The sequence below is a fragment of the Megalobrama amblycephala genome, linkage group LG17, assembly GCF_018812025.1.
Source record: "Megalobrama amblycephala isolate DHTTF-2021 linkage group LG17, ASM1881202v1, whole genome shotgun sequence".
NCBI classification, from domain to species: Eukaryota; Metazoa; Chordata; class Actinopteri; order Cypriniformes; family Xenocyprididae; genus Megalobrama; species Megalobrama amblycephala.
In genome coordinates, this window is record NC_063060.1 from 21,855,049 (window position 1) to 21,879,921 (window position 24,873).

General features: G+C 36.9%; 1 protein-coding gene across 1 annotated transcript; it reads right to left on the reverse strand.

The window, feature by feature from the left end:
• Positions 1-679: 679 nt before the first annotated feature.
• On the reverse strand, positions 680-24,267 carry c8a (complement component 8, alpha polypeptide). Its single transcript, XM_048163653.1, has 11 exons — positions 24,088-24,267; positions 23,907-24,018; positions 23,445-23,592; positions 23,219-23,366; positions 22,028-22,217; positions 18,811-18,993; positions 13,286-13,526; positions 13,035-13,151; positions 12,742-12,899; positions 9,139-9,364; positions 680-1,109 (listed from the first exon to the last, which is right to left on the reverse strand). Exons 1-11 carry the CDS (start codon positions 24,195-24,197, stop codon positions 961-963), a joined length of 1,782 nt encoding a protein of 593 aa, XP_048019610.1. The 5' UTR covers positions 24,198-24,267; the 3' UTR covers positions 680-960.
• Positions 24,268-24,873: the final 606 nt, after the last annotated feature.

A 24,873-nucleotide genomic window follows, 5' to 3' on the forward strand; every position in this document is an offset into this window, starting at 1 on the left:
ACAGCCAATAAGCAGAAACAAACTAGATGTTTCAATTCATACCTCATGTTTTCTGTGGTTTGTACAAAGAGAAAGTCTCATCTAAAACATTATATAGCATCATCTAAAAATAATTTGATCATTCTCGGATTTGAAATACATGGTGAGACTTGTGTTGAGAAAACATGTCAGAGGCAATGGATGCAGAGTCTGCCCTAGTGAAAAAACCCTACCAAAATGTATTTAAAATAGGCCTACATTCATTTCACACTAACTAAAAACCCATTAATATACAGTGGTCAGCATCTGAAGTGGATAAAAAAGGTTCATCAAAGTTGCCCTTAGAAAAAGGTTTTAAGACAACTTTGATGAAGGGTTTTGATCCGCTTCAAATGTTTACTATTTACAGACATACTGACATAAATATTTTAATCAAACTTTATTTGCAGTTCTTCTTTATTGCACAATGCACAATGCATATTTCTAAATATTAAGCCTAAAATGTGTTTAATATCACTATTAGTAAGGATAATATGATCACTGTATAATTTGAATGCAAGATATATATATATATATATATATATATATATATATATATATACACTTGAACTAAAGTATACTTGCAATAGTTCCACTTTAGCATAATCAAATATACTTATGTATATCTTTAGTTGGACTTCAACACAAAAATAATTCCAGTTTAGCAGACTTTAAGTATTACCAATTTAGTATACTAAAAGTACAATTGCAGGGTATCTATAATAAGTACATGAAAATGTAAATGCAATTGTAGTACACTTAGCATAAAATAAATGTATTTCAAATAGATTAGTATATTTGTTTTTCACTAGGGAAGGTAAATCATTTAAGTAGTTAGTGCTTATTTTGCAACAAAAAATTATCATTATGACAGAATCAATATTTTAGACAGAAGTAGTATTATGTTGATGACAAGAATGTCAACATGAGAATATTAGAATTTTAACAACTTCTCCTCTGATTACTGCTTCCTTGACAAGGCAGACCACCATCTTTTGGTGGGGGGTTGTTACATTCTCGGTTTCTTGTCTTTGTTCCAGACACACATGGGGACCAGGAGCTCCAGCAGCTCCAGACTCCATGTGTAGGCCCTGTCAGAGGGAAAAACATAAGAATATGTGCTCTGTGAAGGTCTTGCTTAACATTCATTATCTAATCTGATCACAACTGTGACAAATCATATATACCAATAAAACACTTGATTGCAAAATGTGATAATCATTATATATATATATATATATATATATATATATATATATATATATATACGGCCACTTGAGAGCATATGACAGAAAGTGCACAAGATTTTTACCAGGTCTGATAAATGCCAAAGACCAGAAATCCCTTGATGTTGAGGAAATTGTCTCAGGTTACAAATGTTAGCATGGTTTCCTGAGAAGGGGAACTAGACAATGCACCCTAGGACGCTTTGGGGAACACCTCCAGTGTGACTCATGTCTGAAGCATGTGTCTAAATGCGACAAATGTCATTTGCCGGCAACAGCCTGTGACATCACTACCGATGAGTATAAGAGGGCACCGGCAGTACACATCATCAACTTCTTTTCTCTGAAGGAGATGTGGGCAGGCATGCCTGAAGAATGGCAATGAGACATAGAGTCTTGTTTCCCTTCTCAGGAAACCATGGTTACATTTGTAACCTGAGACATAGGAACTCGCACTGCATCCTAGGACACTTTAGGGAACAAATACGTACTCTGCCATACTGAGGGGAATGAATGCCCTATCGGCTGTGACTAAGCACCTGACTCCAGGGGCTTAACTACCGGAGTCAAAGTTCCCCACTCTACAGGTACGCACCAGCAGAGATGTCAGTGGCATTCTTCCCTACAGCCACAACCCAAGCTACACACCCTGACAAGGAAGGCCCCATCTTAAACCCTTACTCCCTTACCTGCAGGGCCAAGCAAAAAGGCTCAGCCCACGGGCAGAGCCCACGGGTTTGGTATTATAATTCCAAATACCTTTAAGGGAATATGGCCAAAATAACTTCACTTCTGTCACTTCTTAAAAAATTGGGAGGAGCCTACAACCCGTCAGCAGAATCCCTAGATTCAGCCCTAAATGAGAAAGGAATTGCTAACATGTAATAACCATTTACACCAGATTCTAGGAGTGAAAAGAACTTGAAAAAAATGATGTGCTGGGAAAAAATGTGGAGGCAATGAACATGTCAGTAATTAATGAGACCTACTCAGTGTTCAGAACCTCATACTACCTTGCCAAAAATAATCGTCCCTTCACAGATCATGAAGCGCTCGCAGAACTCCAGCATGAATGGTCTCAAAATGGGACAAATTCTGCACTCCCGTTTCAGTGCTACTAACATTATTGAACACATTGCAAAAGAAATGCTATGTTCAATTGTGAACAACATTGTTAGCTCTTCAAGCAAATTAGCTGTGCTCATAGATGAGGCATCCACCTTGAGTAGAAAAGCCACCTTGATCGTTAACATCAAAGCATCTATTGGTGAACCACCAGAGTTCATTTTTCTTGATCTTGTGGAACTTCAGGACCAGACATCTGAAGGAATAATTCAAGCCTTAATGAGTTGCCTAACAAAAGCAGGATTCACAGAGGAGTGGCTAAAACAAAACTGGGTATCCTTTGTCTCAGATGGTGCTAGCGTTATGGTGGGCAAGCTTTCTGGTGTATCCACAAAATTGAAAATAAGATTCCCAAAACTTCTCACTTGGCACTGCATGAATCACAGACTAGAATTGGCTGTTTCAGATGCTGTTGATAAAGTTACTGCTCTCAATCACTTTAAAATATTTGTTGAAAAATTGCACAACGTCTATAGTAAATCAAACAAAAATCAGAGAGAGCTTTTAGAATCAGCGACTGAGGTTGGAACTCAGGTTCTCAAAATTGGCAGAATCTTAGATGTTAGATGGGTTGCCGGCAGTTTTCGGACTGTTCGGGCTGTCTGGACATCTTTTACTGCCCTTGTCAGACACTTTGAAAAAGCCTCCAATGATGAGCAGAGGAATTGCACTGAGAGACAGACATACAGAGGCTTAGGTGACAGGCTGAAAAGTCCAGAATTTCTCTGTGACATTGGTTTGATGTATGATACCTTACATGAACTGTCCATTGTCTCTGAGGAACTGCAAGCTCAAAATATGACTCTACTCAGAGCAGATCTTCTTGTGAAAAGAGCAATCGGGTTTTAACGTCATTTAAAAAAGATCGTGGCACATTCAAAGATGTGCACTTGAAGTCAAACCCTAAGATTAAGTCTATCAACACTGAGGAATTCTTGCAAAGCCTAATTGAAAGTCTTCAGAAACGTCTTCCTTTTGAAAAAGAAATTCTTAAAGATCTGAGCATTCTGGACACAAACAGGTGGCCATCAGAGCCTGGCATTCGTTATGGTGAGGCAGAGATTCATAGGCTCTGTGCACGTTTTAATTTGTGCCCTGACCAAGCCATTAGGAGAATGAGAGACGTAGTTGAATCTCCCCAAACTGAATCTCATGATTTGAAACCTCTTAAGAACTGTATGCAGACCTTTCCTGTAAGCACTGCAGAGTGTGAAAGACGTTTCAGTATCATGAATTCTATTGTGACAAAGAAGAGGTCTGTGGTTCTTGTTTCAAATGTTTCAAATTTGATGACGATCAACCTCAATGGCCCACCAGTTTCACTGTTTAACCCAGAGAAATATGTAAAGACCTGGACAAAACGACATCGCACTGCACAAGACACACAGTCAAGGCAATGTAAATCTGTAAATCTCACAATAGAGCGAAAACATTTTTGGAACGTACTGTAATTGAATAAAAGTATAACTGAATATAATAGTATACCACTTTTTTTTTTTTTTTTTAGGACTACACGACTGGTAGTGAGGTCACGGCATGTCACCAGCCAATGACGCTGTTGCATTTAGACACGTGCTTCAGACACCGATCATGCTAGCAGCATTCCCCAAAGCATCCTAAGATGCAGTGCGAGTCCCCGTTTCAAAGGGAATATTACAAATAATTTGTTTGTAAAGCATAAAGTGTTGCCCATTTTATTCGTGCAGAGACGAGTATGTGTATTTGTTAAAACATTTTCACCTGCTTTTTATCATTTATTAGATGCACTACAAATTGTGTATTGTTACATTGGAACTACAGAACAGACATTCAGAATTTATTTTAAAGTGCAATGCATTAGAAATCAAGCTATAAAAGCTGTAAAAAGTTGGACGTCATCTGTATCATGTAAATAGTCAAGTGCAAAGACTACAAGTGTGGCTGTTGGGACAGGCAGTGTTTCCCAACCCCGTTCCTGAAGGCACACAGGGTTGGGAAACACTGGGAAACCCAAGGTCGAGTCTGATCAGTCATAATAACAACAATAATAATAATAATAATACATTTTATATAATGCGCTTTTCTCATACTCAAAGCACTAACGTTCTGATTCCACTTTTACTACTACTTGAATTTGGCTCTACTACCAAAATTTGACTCTTTTATCCAGAGCCACTTACAGTGGAGTCAAGTTATGTTTGAAACTGCACCAGTCACAAAAAACATGGTTCTAAAACTGCCCTTGATTATGATTGGCTAAGATTTACTGTATTACTGCAAGGCTGCAACTCTGTTGTTTGGCAACCATTCTGCTAAACATTGCTGAAGAACTACGCTTGGCAGAAGAGATATTGCTATCAATAAATAGCTCTTCTAAAATCACTATAAACCAGGGCTTCACAAGGCTAATTGCTTTAACACATCATGATTTTGTTCCACATATTTTTGTTTGGTCACATCATGGAATATGCATGAAACAAATGTTTATAAGTGCATTTATAAATCAAAAATCATAATACACACATGAAGGGTCACATCAACTCCACCTACAAAATGGCCACAAGGGAGCCAGATTCACAAAACATTCTTAAGAATAAAATTCTTCTTATTGTGAATTTCTTCTTATTTAAAGACAGGAATAATTTGTATTCCCAAAAACTTCTTAAGATAAAATGTAAGAAGTATATTCATATTCCTGAAAAGAATCTTCTTAAAATTTATTGTAAATAAGTTGTTAAAGTTAGGATAACCTCCAACCTGTCTTAAATACCCAACAATGTAAGATGTTTAATGAATTTATTGGGTTGTTTCAAATATTAAGCATTACAATAACACTTAGCTAAATATAATATTACCCCAGGTGAAAAAAGTACACTTCCATAATGTACTTAAAGCACACTAATTTTGTACTTAAAGGTGCCATAGAATGGAAAATTGAATTTACCTTGGCATAGTTAAATAACAAGAGTTCAGTACATGGAAATGACATACAGTGAGTCTCAAACACCATTGTTTCCTCCTTCTTATGTAAATCTCATTTGTTTAAAAGACCTCCGAAGAACAGGTGAATCTCAACATAACACCGACTGTTACTTAACAGTCGGGATCATTAATATGTACGCCCCCAATATTTGCATATGCCAGCTCATGTTCAAGGCTTTACACAAGGGCAGGACGTCTGGATGTGCACAGCTGAATCATCAGAGTAGGTAAGCAAGCAAAGACAATAGCGAAAAATGGCAGATGGTGCAATAATAAATGACATTATCCATGATAACATGATAATTTTAGTGATATTTGCTAATTTCTTTCTAAATGTTTCGTTAGCATATTGCTAATGTACTGTAAAATGTGGTTAAAGTTACCATCGTTTATTACTGTATTCACGGAGACAAGAGTCGTCGTTATTTTCATTATTAAACACTTGCAGTCTGTATAATGCATAAACACAACTTCATTCTTTATAAATCTCTCCAACAGTGTAATGTTAGCTTTAGCCCGTTAGCCACGGAACACAGCCTCAAACTCGTTCAGAATCAAATGTAAACATCCAAATAAATACTATACTTGCATACAGCATGCATGACGAACACTTTGTAAAGATCCATTTTGAGGGTTATATTAACTGTGTGAACTTTGTTTATGCAATGTATATAGAGTCGAGAGCTCGGGGGCGGGGAGCACGAGCAATTAAAGGGGCAGCAGCCTGAATCAGCGCATTTCTAATGATGCCCCAAAATAGGCAGTTAAAAAAATTTATTAAAAAAAAATCTATGGGGTATTTTGAGCTGAAACTTCACAGACACATTCAGGGGACACCTTAGACTTATATTACATATTGTAAAAAAACGTTCTAAGGCACCTTTAATATACTAAAGATTCTTCTTTAGCACTTAAAAAAGATAATCTTAAGAACATTAAGTGTACTCAACTGTGCTATTTTGAGATTATCTTAAAGTACTAAAGTACTAAACAAGAATTTTTAGTGTATTAAGTATAAAATTGTTGCGTGAAAATAGAGCACTTTAAGTACATTATGGATGTTTACTTTTTTTCATCTGGGACTACAGGTAACATGAATGTGGACGAGTTCTCTAAAGTGACACCAATCGATCATTTGCTCCTATATATGATGCTTCTACTAGCTAGAACTACACAAATACAGGATGCATTCACTCTAGAGAAAGCACAAAAACATGGGCTGCAAATGAATGGGAATAATCACTGCATCTTCTTGAGACAGGCTCTTAGAAAATAACTATTTTAACTGACTGGCAGTTAGCATACAGTTTGGATTGGTGGTATGGTTCTATTCTGGGCAAAAAAACTCCCTGCCCATCCATGCAGCCTAGCATGGATAAGAGCAGGGAGAGCAACAGAACCAAGTATTGCAATATCATTAATTTTTTTAATGACAATTAATGTAACATAATTGAACAAATGAGTTTGATCAAAATAAATATAAGAAGGTCAAGTCCTGACTGGACAAAGGAGGAGCTGGGGATGGAGGAGGGTAATTATCTCCTGAGCAATGCGCTAAAACTGCTGATAATACTGAATGGACCATATATGTATACGAATGCGGTGATAGGCGTCGTATTCCTATAGGTCAATGTGAATCAGTGTCAGCTGATGCGAGCTTGACTAACTTGACCTGCCAGAACTAACGCTATACGCTTGATTTGTATGAATCCCATTTGTATTAGTATGACTTGTTGATTTAAGGCCCTTCTTGTTTTTTGTTTTTTTTTCTCTCTCTTGCTATCTTACTCTGTTACTCTTATTAGCTAATTGCACGTTTTCTTTTTCCTGTTACTGTTTTTTTTTTCTAACTGTACTTTTTTTTTTTCTCTTGACTATATTTTTGTGCATTCCTGGGTGTTCTGGCTTATTAATAAATGTTCACCTTTTGACTATTACTGTTGCCTGTGTTGTTACTCGAGTAATTCTGTGCATGATTTTAATTTTCAGCGTATTTTGGGTTCATTTTAAGCCAGCAATATAATACTTTTTAATAAATCGTTGAGTTTTATAAAACAATCAAGCATGTTGGGTCAAACATTTAACCCAGCCAGTTGGGTAAAAACAACCCAATGCTGAATTTGTCCAATTCTGACCCAGCACTGGGTTGTCAAACAACCCAAATTGGGTTGTTTTTAAACCCAGCATTTTTACAATGTAGAATTCATCTTAAAAATGTTCTTAACTTCTTTCTTAAGAAGATTTTCGTGAATCTGACCCAAGAGCTGAGAAACACTGTAATAGAGTAATTTTGTTATATTTTCTTGCATTTGGTCGAGTGTTACTTTGGACCCTCACAACAGATATGTTATCATTTACATTGATTTATTTACAGATGTTACAACACTACTGCAAGTGTTCCCTGGCCCTCAAAGTCCACTTTCCTGCAGAGTTTAGCTCCAACACTTATCAAACATACCTGAAAACTAATCATACTAGCAATCATACTAGTATAAAAGTATTCATACTAGAAAATTGTAGGAATGTGAATTTAATCAAAGTTTGAGGTATACTCTGCAGGAAAGTGGATCTCTAGGGCCAGAGTTGAGAACCCCTGCTCTACTGAACATCTCTCTTCACCTGTTGTATTAAACTCTGCACATTTTGAATTTGATCTATGTCTGACACAAAATGTGCATTTATTGGGGTTTCCAGGAACAGGGTTCAGAACCACTGCTTTAGATGTTGGCTAGTGTAAATATGATAGCTTAGGCCACTTTAATTAGGGTTTTAACTTTAACCCTAATTAAATGCACCTGATCAAGCCCTTCAAGCTTATTTGAAAACTACAGGTATGTGTTTCAGAGCAGGGATGGAACTAAACTCTGCAGGGCTGTGGCCCTCAAGGAACTGAGTTTTGCACCCCTGGCTTAGGCAGTTGACTTGTTGCCTCGCTGCCCTATCAGGCAATGACTTCACAATAGGCTTGCTATGGTAATCGTGTTACTGGTGTTCAGTCGCAACACCGGTTTCATCATTTGCCCACCGCAGCACAGAGGCAAATTTTTTCAGTTTAACGTGTTAAAAATATTTAGTACAATTATACGATGTATGATCAAGGTCTTATTCATACAAATGCTTTTAAAGAATTCAAGCTTGACAAAAGAGAATTTTTAATTTATTTAGTTCCAAAGTGAAAGTTAAATGCACATGGCCACACCGGAATGCATAAGCGATTTAAAAAAAAAAAAAAAAAAAAAATAGAGGTGGAGGCCCTGCCCCCCGGTCATATCGGTTTTACTGGTGTTGTCACATGTTGATTAACCGGTGGTAAAATTCTCACCCTCACATCCCTACTTCACAAGCATAACGTTACCTCCTAAACTGACTTCGTACAGACTTCCAGGCAGCATAATGGTCTAATGATCAACAAAAAAAATACTTTGGTTATAATTATGAAATATTTAATTACTATAATACTAACTTGTCGCTAGAAATGGAATCAATCAGTGTCATGAAATTAAATGCACATAATAATGGAATATTATAGGCAGCCAAGGATACATCTATGCTACCTTCAAAAATCAATTAGATGAAGGTATCTCAGTAGACAGGATGTGATAAAGGATTTGGTTGTGCCTTGTTGCCTTCCTACCTCCGTATGCTGCCTATAGAGGCACCCATTTTTCATCTTTCAGAAACAGCCATTATGTTTATTTAGAATAGAGTTTGTAGTGACTCAGTCTTCTTTGCCTCTTCTGACATACCACCAATACTCATACCACATACATTTGTAAAGTAAAAGTTATATTTTGGTAAAATACATTACCTTTTCTTTCAGTCTCCTCACAGGCATTACCTCTGTATCCATTTTTACATATACAACTGCACGCTGTCCTGGAGAGCACGGGAACTCCATTATTCATGCAGGGGGCACAGTGACATGGGTTGAAGTTCTCCATATACTCTTCCCATGCCATCTTCAGGTGGGGCAACTTTGTGCGTAGCTGCTCGGCTGCTGTGCTTAAACGTACCAACTCATATATTGGTAAAATCTATGATAGAATCACAATAACCAGAAATAGAGAAGAAATAACTATAAAGACATTAAACATACTAGCTGAAATTAAACATGTCACACAATTACTGTGTGTGTGTCTACAGTGGGAACGGAAAGTATTCAGACCCCTTTATATTTTTCACTGTTTGTTATATTGCAGCCATTTGCTAAAATCATTTAAGTTCATTTTTTTCCTCATTAATGTACACACAGCACCCCATATTGACAGAAAAACACAGAATTGTTGACATTTTTGCAGATTTATTAAAAAAGAAAAACAGAAATATCACATGGTCCTAAGTATTCAGACCCTTTGCTCAGTATTTAGTAGAAGCACCCTTTTGATCTAATACAGCCATGAGTCTTTTTGGGAAAGATGCAACAAGTTTTTCACACCTGGATTTGGGGATCCTCTGCCATTCCTCCTTGCAGATCCTCTCCATTTCTGTCAGGTTGGATGGTAAACGTTGGTGGACAGCCATTTTTAGGTCTCTCCAGAGATGCTCAATTGGGTTTAAGTCAGGGCTCTGGCTGGGCCATTCAAGAACAGTCACAGAGTTGTTGTGAAGCCACTCCTTCGTTATTTTAGCTGTGTGCTTAGGGTCATTGTCTTGTTGGAAGGTAAACCTTCGGCCCAGTCTGAGGTCCTGAGCACTCTGGAGAAGGTTTTCGTCCAAGATATCCCTGTACTTGGCCGCAAACTCCATGCGGGCTTTCATGTGTCTTGCACTGAGGAGAGGCTTCCGACGGGCCACTCTGCCATAAAGCCCCGACTGGTGGAGGGCTGCAGTGATGGTTGACTTTCTACAACTTTCTCCCATCTCCCGACTGCATCTCTGGAGCTCAGCCACAGTGATCTTTGAGTTCTTCTTTACCTCTCTCACCAAGGCTCTTCTCCCCCGATAACTCAGTTTGGCCAGACGGCCAGCTCTAGGAAGGGTTCTGGTCGTCCCAAACGTCTTCCATTTAAGGATTATGGAGGCCACTGTGCTCTTAGGAACCTTAAGTGCAGCAGAAATTTTTTTGTAACCTTGGCCAGATCTGCGCCTTGCCACAATTCTGTCTCTGAGCTCTTCAGGCAGTTCCTTTGACCTCATGATTCTCATTTGCTCTGACATGCACTGTGAGTGGTAAGGTCTTATATAGACAGGTGTGTGGCTTTCCTAATCAAGTCCAATCAGCATAATCAAACACAGCTGGACTCAAATGAAGGTGTAGAACCATCTCAAGGATGATCAGAAGAAATGGACAGCACCTGTTAAATATATGAGTGTCACAGCAAAGGGTCTGAATACTTAGGACCATGTGATATTTCAGTTTTTCTTTTTTAATAAATCTGCAAAAATGTCAACAATTCTGTGTTTTTCTGTCAATATGGTGTGTGTACATTAATGAGGGAAAAAAATGAACTTAAATGATTATAGCAAATGGCTCCAATATAACAAAGAGTGAAAAATTTAAGGGGGTCTGAATACTGAATCACTTTGTCTATCTGTGTTTGTGACGCTCGTGAAAAGAATATGTTCAGAAAATAGAAGAAACCTAATCTGAGCGGAGAGGAGAGACAACTTTGACACTTTAAAACTGGAGGGTTTTGTCAGAGTTTCTCCCAAGCAGTGACCAGTGATGGGTGAACAGGAACTGAACAAGCTGGAATAGCTGAACAAGCTGTCAATTTGCTATAGTACTCAGTTTATTCCTGACATTCAGGCTTTCAGTCTGTGTGTTTCTTGGGCACACAGTCTGATGGTTTGATTGGTTAGTGCTACTATTTTCACTGACAGAAGAAAAACGAAATAACTGATAAAATATATTTTTTAAATGCAAGTTAAGTTGCAATTTTGTTTACCTGTTTAAGCATAACTGTCAAGTTGCCTTTGTTTTCTGCACTTTTTCTCTCTTAAATTTACTAAAAGTTTTTACTTTTGCCTATATTTTGTTCCTTTTCTGTGTTCTTGCTTATCGATAAATTATTCACCTTTATATTACTGTTGCCTGTGTTGTTACTGCGTTTATTCTGTGAGAGTTAAAGTGATTTTAATTTACAACCCAATTAGAGTTTATTTTAGTCATTTAAAAAAAAAAATGTTGAATTAAAAAAAAAATCCCAGCATGTTGGGTATGGCACATGGAAAGCCTTGTGACTGAGAAAACAGTCCGCATTCTCGTTTTCTGCAGCATTTTAGCAAATGTATCTATTTCGGTGCTCACCTTGTTTTTGATACTGCTCGTAATGTGGGGCTTTACATCCTTAGCGGGAGAGAGAAGCAATGCGCAGGGAGCGGAAAGGGCTTGAATGAAGTATGTTTGGCTCTAGATAAAAATATTAAAGGATTTACCGCTGAAAGGTAATTACCGTAAATGACCCTGATTGCTTGTGGTGTGAACCGCTCCATAGTTTTGATGCACTGCTCACTTTAAAATGTATAGAAATGGTAAAATGGTGCATTTATGTCCTGAGGTCCAGATGGAACCAAGCCAGGGTCTGGAACCAGACAGTTAATTCAAAAGACCACTGAAAAACAGGCGAATCTCAACATAACACCGACTGTGACACAACAGTCGGGATCATTACCATCCCATGTTTAAGGCAAGGCAGTATTTACATTGTGGAGCTGCACAGCCAAATCATCAGACGTTCTGCAGGTATTGTGAAGAAGCAAGCAAGCAAGGACAAGAGCGAAAATGGCAGATGGATCCATAATAACTGTATATGATCCATGATATATTTAGTGATATTTGGGAATTGTCTTTCTAAATGTTTCATTAGCATGTTGCTAATGTACTGTTAAATGTGCTTAAAGTTACCATTGTTTCTTACTGTATTCACGGAGACCAGAGCCATGTCATTATTTAAATTTTTAAATCGAAAAAGCTTGCAGTCTGTATAATTCATAAAGCATCTTCATTCTTATGGGAGTCTCCTCAACAGTGTGTAGCTTTAGCCACGTTAGTTGTGCAGCACACTATCAAACTCATTCAGAATCGAATTTTTAAAAAAAATCGACAAAATACATGCCAAACGTACGTGACCTGATATGTTGCATCACGAACAGTTTGTAAAGATCCATTTTGAGAGTTATATTGTGAACTTTTTTTATTTTTTTTTATGCAGTGTTCAATGGAGTCGTGAGCTTGTTAAAACATGGTATAGTAAAAATCTATGGGATATTTTCAGCTGAAACGTCACAGACACATTCTGGGGACATCTTAGACTTATATTACATCTTGTGAAATGGACATTCTAGGGCGTTCTAGGGCACATTCTTTAAACTCAGGAAAGTGGACCTCATGGACCGGAGTTGAGAACCCCTGAACTAAAGTTTGAAACAAGTACATGACAAGTATATTAAGTTAGTAAGGCAAATGCACCTCAAACTCAATTAGTGCAGGGTTATATTTGAGACTCTTCCCCCAGTCCTTGTAACTTTTGGCATCTCTGATAGACAAAATTCCACTGCTGGAGCCTGTGTTTCCACCCTTCACAAAGCCAAAGAAATCCTCAATAGTACTGTTGGACTGATCACGAACTGTTGAAAATAAGATAATAGAATTTATTTATTTTATTTAAACAAATAATAAAAGTAACAATAATAAAAGTTTCATTTTAAAAAGTATAAAACCAAAAGAAGAAAAGAAAATACATGGGGCTTCGAGTTACGTACTCTCATCCACTGTTCCAGCTTTTTCACATGATTTTTCTTTTGTTGTAATTATGAATTTATTATATGTCAGGCCCAAAGAAAAACCAAGGCACTTTCCCATCTGTTGCCCATTTTTTTCTAATAGCAAAAAGAATGTGGTAAGTACAAGTACAAGTACCAATTAGTTTTTCTAACTTGAATAAAGCTAGCTAAATACAGTTCAGTCATTTATTTTCCCTGTCCATTTTTTGTCCATAGTTTCATTTACTTACCATTTTTTTTCATGGCATTCTTGTTCACAACAGCAACATAATCTAGGACTCCACCCATGGTTCCCTCTGTGACATAGTGTGTACCATATTCATTAAAGAAATGGGAATATGCACCAAAATTGTACTGATCAGGCAGATCATCCAGAGCCCAGAGCATGCCCTCATCCAGAGTCAAGTCTTTGCTTCTCATCTTAAAATGAGCCGTTTGTACTCTTGACAACAGCCTGACAAAGCCTACCTCCTAAACATGCAAAGGAGACAACATGCAAAAATGTTTAAAAGCTGAAAGCATGTAGTTTCCAAGTACTTTTCCAGACTGTATAGTTTTACCATTAAATAACTGTATAGTTCAGACAAACAAAACATATTTAAAAGAGTTAAACTCGTGCCATTGGTTGAGTCAGTGTTGCTGCTTCCAGCTGGTCAGGATGCTCAAGCAAACAGAAAACAATGTTTTTTGATAGTGCCAGATAGAGTCACAGTGTTTACATTTTCAATTGAAGATACAAATGGTTACAGTGCATTCAGAAAGTATTCAGACGCCTTCATTTTTTTTCACATTTTCTTATGTTGCAGCCGTATGCTAAAATTCTTTAAATGTTTTTTTTTCCCCACATCAATCTACACTCTATACTCTGTAATGAGAAAACAAAAAACAGAATGGTGATAACTTTGCAAATGTATTAAAAATTAAATACTAAGACAGAGAAACAATGCCCACAAAAAGGACTTCTGTCCATTAATTCATAGGCTAAGCCTTTCTATGAATGAACATACATATCTCCAAGACATTGTGTGTATTATTACTGTGCATGTTGTCTATTGTATTGTGTACAGTATCTGTATCATGTTTCATATCAAAATGATCCTTTCTTACTTTCATGAATATTGAGCTATGCCACATCTTTATGACTTAAAGGGATAGTTCACACAAAAATGAAAATTATCCCATGATTTCTCACCCTCAAGACAAAAACAATCAGAGATATATTTAAAAATGATCTTAGTCCTCCCAGGTTTATAATGGTTGTGAATGGGGGGGGGGTGCATTTAAAAAAAAAATGCATCCATCCATAATCCTCCAGAGGGTTAATAAAGGCCTTTTGAAGTGAAGGGATGCGTTTTTGTAAGAAAAATATCCATATTTAAAACTTTATAAATTCAAATAACTAGCTTCCGGTTATTTGCAGTATGCAGACGACCATACTCTACTGCACCATCAACTCCCCAGGCTTCAGGACAACTTTATCCTTTAGCATAATATTCTCCTATTTGAAAAAGCAGCTTGTAATGATATAAAGATGCCAAATAAAATGATTTCAGATGTAAAAATAGAAGTCAGTTTGTTGGTTCAGTAACGTAGTCGTTAAAACACATGCAGCTCTGGCTTGAATAACAGCACCATTTGGGTGGAAACAGGAAAAACAGAACATTGATTGCTATGGCACTGACAGACAGAGATACACAACACATTAAATAACAATAAAGCATTCATACTGTGACGAGTGTCTGAGGCTGGGATTTATCTCTGGTCTTCTAGTCAACTAAACTCTTCCTTTAGCAATGAGCTATTAAGGATGGCAGACAGCAGATGGACCCAAGGGCAGAAGAATCTCAGGAGGCTTAGATTTAAAATTTAAAAAATACAACAAAGGAAGCAGAGCTTCCTCAGAATTATGCAAGAAACAAAAGGTGGGCAAAAGGCAAACCCAAAGACATTTTCTTGGCAAGGATCATACATGCATTGTAGGCTCAAGACTGAACACAACCAAAGACTTTATTTATACAAAGATGGTGCATTTGTATTACTATGAACGGGAGAAAGTGCAACGCACAATATGGCGGAAGTTGTGTAAAGTGAAGTGACTTGTCTTAAAGGGAGTTTGGCTACATTCACGCTGTCAGTCCATTATTTGTGTATCCAATTGGATTCTAAACTAAAATTATTGACTGTCCACATTGTGTATTGCAACTGTTCTGTTTGTGTGCCCCATGGAACTTGTTAGTTTCTGGAATATCTGCATTGGTTTCTATGGCAATGACATTTCGTTGATAGGTATACGGCAAAAACAACAACAACAACAACAACAACAACTGCAAGTGGCAGCGACAGAACCGTAGGAGGCTGGTATGCGTGGCCGTGCTGTTGCTTGTTTCAAAACATGTCTCCGTTATATTGTCATTCTGCTCATCCAGCACTTTGTGTTGTTGACACAACCTTGTTTCTGCAGCAACTTTCAGCATGTTTCTTATAAAAACTTCTGAAGTTTACATTTTACATGGCATGAGAAAGTCACATAAACCATGCGAAATCCAATTAAAGCATTCAGACTGAAAACAGATTTCCAGAAATGCAATTTAAATAGGATTTCAAACCACATATGAATGTAGCTCTATACAGATTTATATCATTTGATATTTTGCCATTCACACTTGCTAAATCTGATCAGATTTTAATCAGATATGCACAGAAATCGGATTTGGACTGACAGTCTGAAAAAGGATTTAATTAAAGAGGCATGCTTAAATAGGCCAAAGCATAGATGGTGCTAAAAACGTTTCGTTACGACTGTAACCTTGGTTCCCTGAAAAGGGAACGAGATGCTGTGTCAAGAATTGACACTGTGGGAACGCTCTGCGTAATTGCGTTGTGAAGCACTTGAAATCAGTCCAACGGCGTGACGGAAGGTGGTTGACGTCATGACCAGGAAGCTATAAAGCGCACCCAGACCAAACAATGTCAGCTTCTGATAGGCCGAAGCAAGTCGCGCTCTGACAGCGGCAGTGATGTCTCGCGCATATACTTCAAAGAGAGCGAGACATCACTGCCGCTGTCAGAGCGCGATCAGACCTCACTAAGCGAATGCTGAACACGGTTGGACATAGTGGTGTATTAGAGTTAAAAAATTATATAAATACTGTTCGGTTTCTCGCACAAACCGATCGTTTCGTGTCTTAGGACATCAATGTGTCGTCACGAGCCGCAGGGTCTTGTCTATGCAAGTTTTCTTTCCTCTTATAGTAGAAGTTCCCATCCACTAGCATTATTTGACTGACAGACGGCAACGGTTGGAGTTAAAAATCATCATTTGTGTTCTACTGAAGAAACAAAGTCACCTACATCTTGGATGCGCTGGGGGTAAGCAGATAAACATCAAATTTTCATTTTTGGTGAACTATCCCTTTAATTCAAGTGTATACAGATCTATGGGGACTAAACAAAATACTTTTAGATAGAGCAAGCATGAAAGCGGCCTTCTAAACAGTATAGTCAATTACCTCTGTCTAGTGACCAAGACTGGCGAGTTTGTGATCGTGGGCCTGCATAATTAATGAATGGCCAGTGTGAGGACCCTGTGAGACTCTGAGAACCGAGTACAATAAGAGTAAAGAGTTAAATAGAATATTCAAATGTATAGCTAAATTATTATACAAATGACCAATAATCAATTGACATTCTAAACTAAATTCGAGGTCATAATAACATGGAGTCAGATAAAAGTTTACTTGGAATTAAATTAATTTGCCACACTGAAAAGACTGAACGCGCAAGAAAACTTCCCCGTCCTGTGGGAAACCGCCGTTGGGCCGATTGGGCGGGCCTTACAATAATAAATTAATAATGAATACATTTAAGATTATCATGTTTGCAGCGAACAATATAGATCAGTGCCCGGTTGCATAAAGCACCTTAAGTGTAATTTTCCCTTAAGATCGCCCTTATGTTTCCCTTAAACTTAAGGGTGTTGCAGAAAATAACCGTTAAGTATTACTTAAGGGTTTCTTTAGGTGAAACGTCATAAACCCTAAGAATTTCCCTTAAGTATGTATTTTTCACTTAAGTAATCCCTTAAAAATCCGTAAGTGTTGCATAAAGCCCCTTAACCATCATTTCCCTAAGTATAACATAAAGTTAGGAAAACTTCACCTTAAGTGTTACACGGAGTGAGCAGGTTCAATCCAAGTCTTCTAACGAGACACAATCGACCGTTTTATATGATAAACAATTTGTACTTTAGCCATTTATTCACATAAACATTGATGAGATCACATATGTAGCACATATCTTATATGGACAACAGAAGCGCAAACGTGCGTGCATCACACGCAAAAACAAACCTCATTGGTTCTTGCGCGCACGTTTGAGCTTCGACACAACCGTAACTATGGCCGTAATCATATGGATGTTTTTCAATAAATGGACATAAATGATGAGAGAATATTAAAAATATCTTTATTTGTTATCCAAAGATGAATGAAAGTCTTATGGGTTTGGAACGACATGAGGGTGAGTGAATGACGGCAGAAATCTCAATTTTGAGTAAACTCAATTTGAGTTTCTCGTCTGGTCGTTCTCTTTCATATTTGGTTTTCTTTTTTGTTTTCCTTATCCAAATTATGTTGTTTTCTGTGAAAACTTACCACGATATGTATTAGCAAATAACGTGTCCATGGCAACAGTAGAATTTTATAACGGGTTGCTGTCGTGAAACACTTAACGGTTTCCCTTACCTAAGTGAACAGTTTAAGATATTATATGCAACACCCTTAAGTCATTCTCTTAGTTAAGGGGAAATCATGCCTTAAGTGTCATACTTAAGGGAAAAACTTAAGGTGCTTTATGCAACCGGGCACAGACCTAATGGAATAATAATAGTATTACTCCACTATCTGAATTGAAATAAATATATATATATATATATATATATATATATATATATATATATATATATATATATATTTATTGGACTCTTTTGCTTTAACATACAACACTGCAAAAACAAGCTGTTACACTTATTTTCAGTTATATATTTATTGTCCATCATTCCCAATTTTTGTAATGCATGCATGTTGGTATTAATTCAGTGTTTATAATGCTAATATTTTAAAGAATTTTAACCCAAACTCACTGGGTTTCTAGAGAGGAAAGGTTTTGTGGAAAAAGTTTACAGACTTTAAACACAAAGTCTGTAAAATAAACTGTTAAAAGAACTGGATGATCACTAGTATTTTATTGTGTTGTCATCATTCAGGTTGGAATCTTTAGCTTTTTTTTTTTTTTTTTAACAAAGCAGCTGATATTGTCATAGAAACTAGTGGTCCGATGAGTCGCTTTCAAACCAAAATGGCGGAAACACAGGGCTGCTGCTGGGCACCGGTGTTGCAATGGAACGTTCTATTGAGTTCCGCTTCTTGTTAGTGTATATTCTTTGCTAATGAGCAGCAACACAGCAGGGGGGCCACTTAGTGGCCGATAGAGACTTTACAAGGTAGAAGTGCCAACACCAGATAGAGGTTGGGAGAGTCATTACAAGCTGGAGCCTTAAGTATTCATTTTGTTCATTGGGTCCCAACAGCTAACAAGCCAAAATACCCAGCTGTATTCTGGAAATAAGGCCCCCCAACTAATGACTGCCCAAGTCTATAAGTGACTTCTTGAAAAGAACAAACTGTTTATAATATGCGGGTTTGGTGACACTGGCACATGGCGACAATAAAGAGGGATGAAAACTTGAATACTTTACCTTATTATTGTATTGTGATATATTCTTGAGAAACTTGTATTCGCTACTCTCTTCCCTACCAACTTCCACATATGAGATTCTCAATGAAAAACCAAAGTTGGAGGATCCTTCTGTCTTTCTTGCACTGAGAAAGCTAACCGCATCCTCATAATAATCTGATGCTTCCTCAGTAGTTGCTTGTGCCTGGAAAGGACAAAAGCACAGTCAGTGGTGCTTCTCAATTGGAAGGTTGCATCCTTGTTAGACTGTGTCCTTGTGAGGCTTTTAGACTAGAGTCCTCTTTAGCAATAAATGCAATAATGAGACAGTCTAGCAAGTCCGCATGACTGCGTCATTAAGGTTTCCAACTGCGGGCATGGCATGAAAATACTCTTAAAATTTATTGTGGTAAAATATTTTATAATAAAAATAATTTGGGTTTGTCGTTTAAGAATCAGCTATTGAAAACCCTGTTGGTTGACCAATAATCTAGAGAACAATCAAAACATGAAAATTTGACAGCAGTTTTTTGTTTACAATCTGAGCCAAGTCTGTGGCCTTAAAGGTGCAATATGTCATATTTTTGCAGTAAAATATCAAAAAACCACTAGGCCAGTGAATATCCCAAATGTTTCCAACTATTTGTAAATTGTGAGAAAATTGCAGTTTTAACCAAGGCTCTGGAATGTTTGAGGAGTCGCCTGTCAATTGCGTCAAACCCGTGTTGCCCTCGGTTTCCGTTTTTATTTTGTAGAAACCATGGAAACACCAAAGACGCTTTAATATATTACATGTTTTAACAGACAAGGGAACAACTGTTTGGTTACGTTTATAGACAGAAAACTAATTGTTATATAGCTCAACATGTTTAGACTTATTGTTTAAATCTAATTTTCTTGATTTTTTGCGAGTACCATGCTTTACCATGCCTCAGAGAAAAACACTATTTTGTCAAGTAGCTAACATAGCATAATCAGATGCAGCTTTATTTTAAGTAACAGTAATACAGAATTTTCTCCATCATACAATACGTTTTAAAATTAATTCCATGCAATTTATCAACACAAGCCATACAGCATTTAATATGATATTCTAAAATCAATCTATCTTACTGCAGTGTCTCAAATAAGTGTCTCACAGCCAAGGGCGCAGATTTGGTTTCAACTTTGGGGGGGGGGCTGAACATTGGTATGCTGCCTGTTATTATTTTTTTAATTAAACAATAATAATAATCTGTTTTATGTGTAGCGTTATTGGATAATTTATTTCTTACTTCTACCTATCTACCTATCTATCTATACTTCATAACTTTATAAAATTTATGTATAATCATTCATCAAATTCTAACATAACTGAGTGATTCTAAAAAGAAAGAAATTATGTTAAATATTGAAACCGCCAGTAGGGGGCAGCGATTCGCATTTTTATTGAGTGAGTCACTTAAATCGTTCATTCAGCCAATTTGTTCAAAAGTCAGATTAATTTAGGAAGAAAACAAATACCGATGTGAATACTTTTGTCATTGATAATTACAGACACTATTGAAAAATGAACTAACCTTCCCACATGTCCCAAGATTCCACGCTCAAACATGCCGTCGACAAGCTACACCTTTGTTTTGAATAGGCCTCTAGCGGCCTCTAGCGGACAGAAAATTCTACATATTGCACCTTTAATGCATAAAATATGACAAAATCAAGCGGCAACCTCCCCCAGTCTCTCGTGAAGCCAATACGGAAGTGACTTAAACTGTGATTCATCGACTGGCCGCTAGGGACAGGCTCCAAAAGAGAGCAGAATCTCATTGAGTCCCATATTAAATTGGCCAAGTTTACAGCAGAAAAAAACATGTTTACAAGTTGGTTCAAATTGTGGTTTTGGTCTATACTGCTAATTTTGCCCTTCATGACAACTCTGAGGGGGGTGAATTTTTTTCTAACTCATTCTTTTAAATTATATTAAGCCTTAAAGTTCTGCATAATTAAGGGCGTGGTCACTTGAGTGACAGGTAGATGCCGCTGCTGTCTGTGAGCAGTCACTTTACCTCTGTTAATTCCAGCCGCTGAATTTGGCATCTCAGCCGTATTTGTGCTCGATTATTTTATACAATTATAAAATATGGCTTGCTGCATAATATTCGAGACTGATGTGTGTCTGTGTAGATGTGCATGCATGCGGAAGAAACAGAACACACGTTGTTGGATCGTGGCATTGGCTAAAAGTTTTGTTTGTGAGATTTACTACAATGACAATACCAGGAGGATATACAACTCTGACAGCACTGCTTGGATATTATAATGAAAACCGCTGCACTATTTTGAAAAAAATATACTTTGGACACGGGCTCATTTGTTTGTTAGATACGATCGTATACAGTTTTACAACATAAATGCTGCTCAGATTTGCATTATTTCTTGAAGAATGATGACAGAGAGCAGATCATTCAGAAGAAATGTTATGCAAACAATGGATAATATATCAATATTTCATGGACAAAAAGTACTGTTTTTTGTTTTGCAATGGACATTTATATTTTACCCAAGTGCCACAGATTGGATTCATCTCGTGATCTCTATTATAAAGGTATGAAGTCCCATTTTGATTTTCCATGTTGTTATTTGCACACCTAACACAAATTACTGGTGTTGGAGCATCTAGATCTTAAAAAAACACCGTAGATTGACAGTAAACCTTTAGAACTTTCTGATGATAAAACTTATCTTCGTTAATAATTTAGATAGTATCTAGATAGATAGCTCCTTTGCTTGCTAACATGGTCACGTCGAGCTAGGCGGGCGTGGTTTCAGCAACCAGTCACATCAGCTCAAACCACCTCCCCGCCTCTTTGCCCATTTTCAGTTATCCGGGAGTGACGTGCGGTGACGCGCAGCTAAGATGGCCGCGGCCTCATTTACGCGTCAAAACTGCTGTTCAGAAATCTATGGGTGACGTCACGGACACTACGTCCATACGTCCATATTTTTTTACAGTCTATGGACATGTCTCTTCTTCATTTACAATATCCCTAAAGGTTCATTTATCAATGATTAATCACAAAAAAAGAGATTTCTTGATTGTTCAAAAGTAAATTTTTCAAATAAAATGACTAAGAAAAGAAAAGAAAAAAATCATGATCAGCATAATAGCACATTGTATTATATAACATAAATGACACTGTTTCATCAGAATAATCCCAGGGATAATATAATAGAATAGAACAAGAGATATTAGAGCGTACCATTATATGATATGAGAGGAAGTTGTATGGTTTCCGATAATACTTTTCAGCATCATCATAACTGAGGCGTTCACAGAAAGGATCATATGTGAGTTTCCGCCACTCTCCATTATAGATGTATTCACAAACACCTCCAAAGTATCTTGAATCCAGAACATGACTCATAAAAGCACCAGTTACAGCATTATATCTGAGGGAATTAAACAAAAATAATTCAGGATACATGTTTTACTTGTTAAAATATATTGAAATATAAAGCTAATACACATGTGATGGTGTGGATTTAAGTCATTTTCTTTCTTCAAATCTGCTAGATTGGAAATCAGTACATTTGGTTATGTATAGTATGCCATTCAGTTATTGATTTAATTTTCCACTTGGGTAGAATTACTCATTGACTTTCATTATATAGACAGAGACAGAGACATTTCTCAGCGTCTTCTTTTTATGTTGCACAGAAGAAAATAGTTTTGAAGTGACATGAGAGTGAGTAAATGATGACATAAGTTTATTTTTTGAGTGGCATATCCCTTTAATACAAAATCTTAAAGTGATGAAGCTATGTGCAGACATTATACAGTAGATTTGAATGATATTGATTCATATACTGAAATACTCTTTGAGTAATTACATTAATACCAAAACAACTCAAAAAATGCACAAGTCAAGATTAAAGACAGATTAATTTATGTAAATTTTAATTTTTATGTAAAATTTATGTAAATGTACAGTATAAGGGAAAGTCTATATTGTTGGCCCTGTAACTGGTCATCATATTCACCATTTTTGGCCTTCACTAGCTTATTTTAAATGGTCCTGTGGTGTTACAGACTTTTTTTTTTTTATATTAGTCTTTTAATTAATATGACCTTCTAATAGCTACATTAATAAAGCTTACTACTGGTAGTGCTGTATATGTAGTACTATTTATATTAGACACGTCCTCCCTCACTGTCTATGATGGTTACGGCCCTGGATTGTCCTGCATTTGTCTGGGTATTTGTGAGTACACATATAATAACATATGCCACATCTTAACATACATGCTTTCTTAATAAATAAAGTTAATAATCTGCAGTACTTGTCTTAAAGGTGATATCTCTAATAAAACATATTTCCAATGCTGAATAGCACATTATTTCAATCTTTAAAATAGACAATACATTTCTAAATCAGTGTACTGAATCTTACCCCTGAGTGGCTTTGTCAGCTCCTGGTATACTCAACATGCCAGTACATTTGGTTTCTCTTGTATTCATCACTTCACAGTCAGTCTCATCTTTCTGATTTACACAGTCTATTTCATCATTGCAACGTAGCTGCTGTCCAATACAACGTCCTGTGAGAACACATAGACAATACATTTAAAATGCATATAGACAACATGTAGATAAAAACGGCAGGCAGAAATATTTACCACCGGGCCCACAGGCAAACATGTCCCCACAGTGGTCTTCTTGGAGTTGGCACTCGCCCTCTTGTGGACATTGTCTTTCCTCCCACTGATTGTGAACACACTGCTCACCACCGAACTGAGATGGCCGTTCCAAGTACTGAAAGCGAAACTGTGAAGCATCATACACAGTTTATATATTTATCTTTCAATGCTCGTCAGCTTAACAGTTGCAATAAAGATACTGGACAGTGGAATATGATCACTTTAAAATGTTGCTTATGTTTGCATGGTACCAGTAATTAGAGCTGCACTACATTTGCTATTGGTTTGTTGCCCAGCAAATTTCTTCTGAAGCATAGTGGACATATATTTTTTATGTATTTATTTTAACCTTAAAAGTCTTTTTGTATCATTACAATGAACAAAAACAGACTTTATTTTTTCTAAGTTTTATATGACTATAATTAAGTTTTAGAGTTTTACCATCTTCTCGCTACATGTGTTACAGGTTGACCACGGCGACCAGCTCTTGAGTTTACAGTCAATAGGGGGGGGAGTATTAACTCCTCTGGTGTATCTTGAAGATGCATTAGCCCTGAAGAGACAAAATATGGTAACACAGTACAACATGAAAAGCTCCTAAAAGTAAAGTATCTATTATTACCTGTTGTTTGATGATTGTAGTAAATCATCAGTAAATTTGGCAGAAACATGGTAACTGAAACATTCTAAAAAAAATCCAAACATACAAATAGAAAACAAAAACCGACACATAGCTGAAATAGTTCGTTTGAGATTGATCTGAGACCTAGGTCCAGTCTACAAAATGTTTGTCAGTACTATTAATGATTGACGGGATTTGGGGGGTGAGGGGAAGAGTCACTTTTGCCCAGAATGCTCCACCTACAAGCAAATACATGACATACAACAATTTTTTCATAGACAATTAGGGTTGACTGGCTTTGAGACAAATCTGTAGAAAAACGGATAATGGCAGAAAATTACCGGTTCAAGCACATTTCCTTCAACTAAGGCTTTACCAGTACAACACACATAGTCTTTGGCAGTGATGGGCGCTTTTGAAACACGTTTCGTGAAGCCTCGAAACTTTAGCGAATAATTTGTTTCGCTCCAGTCATTAAATGTTTAGTTAAATGAAAATAATATATTACTCACCCTCATGTCGTTCTACACCCGTAAGACCTTCTTTAATCTTCGGAACACAAATTAAGATATTGTTGATGGATCAGTTCATGTGAGTTCTATCTTAATATTATAAAGCGACAAGAATACTTTTTGTGCGCCAAAAAAACAAAATAACGACTTTTAAACAATATCTATATGGGCCGATTTCAAAACACTGCTCGAAGCTTCTGAGCTTTATGAATCTTTTGTTTCAAAGTAAAGATTCGGATCTCCTATCAAACGGCCAAACTGCTGAAATCACGTG

Bases quoted from the DNA above. Each gene is read 5' to 3' on its own strand.
- c8a (XM_048163653.1), bottom strand. From the start codon at position 24,197: ATGTGTCGGTTTTTGTTTTCTATTTGTATGTTTGGATTTTTTTTAGAA. The intron at 23,367-23,444 runs GTAAATATTTCT...GTGTTCTCACAG, and splicing joins GTTTGCCTGTGGGCCCGGTG to GACGTTGTATTGGACAGCAG. The intron at 22,218-23,218 runs GTAAGATTCAGT...TAATTCCCTCAG, and splicing joins GCTGACAAAGCCACTCAGGG to ATATAATGCTGTAACTGGTG.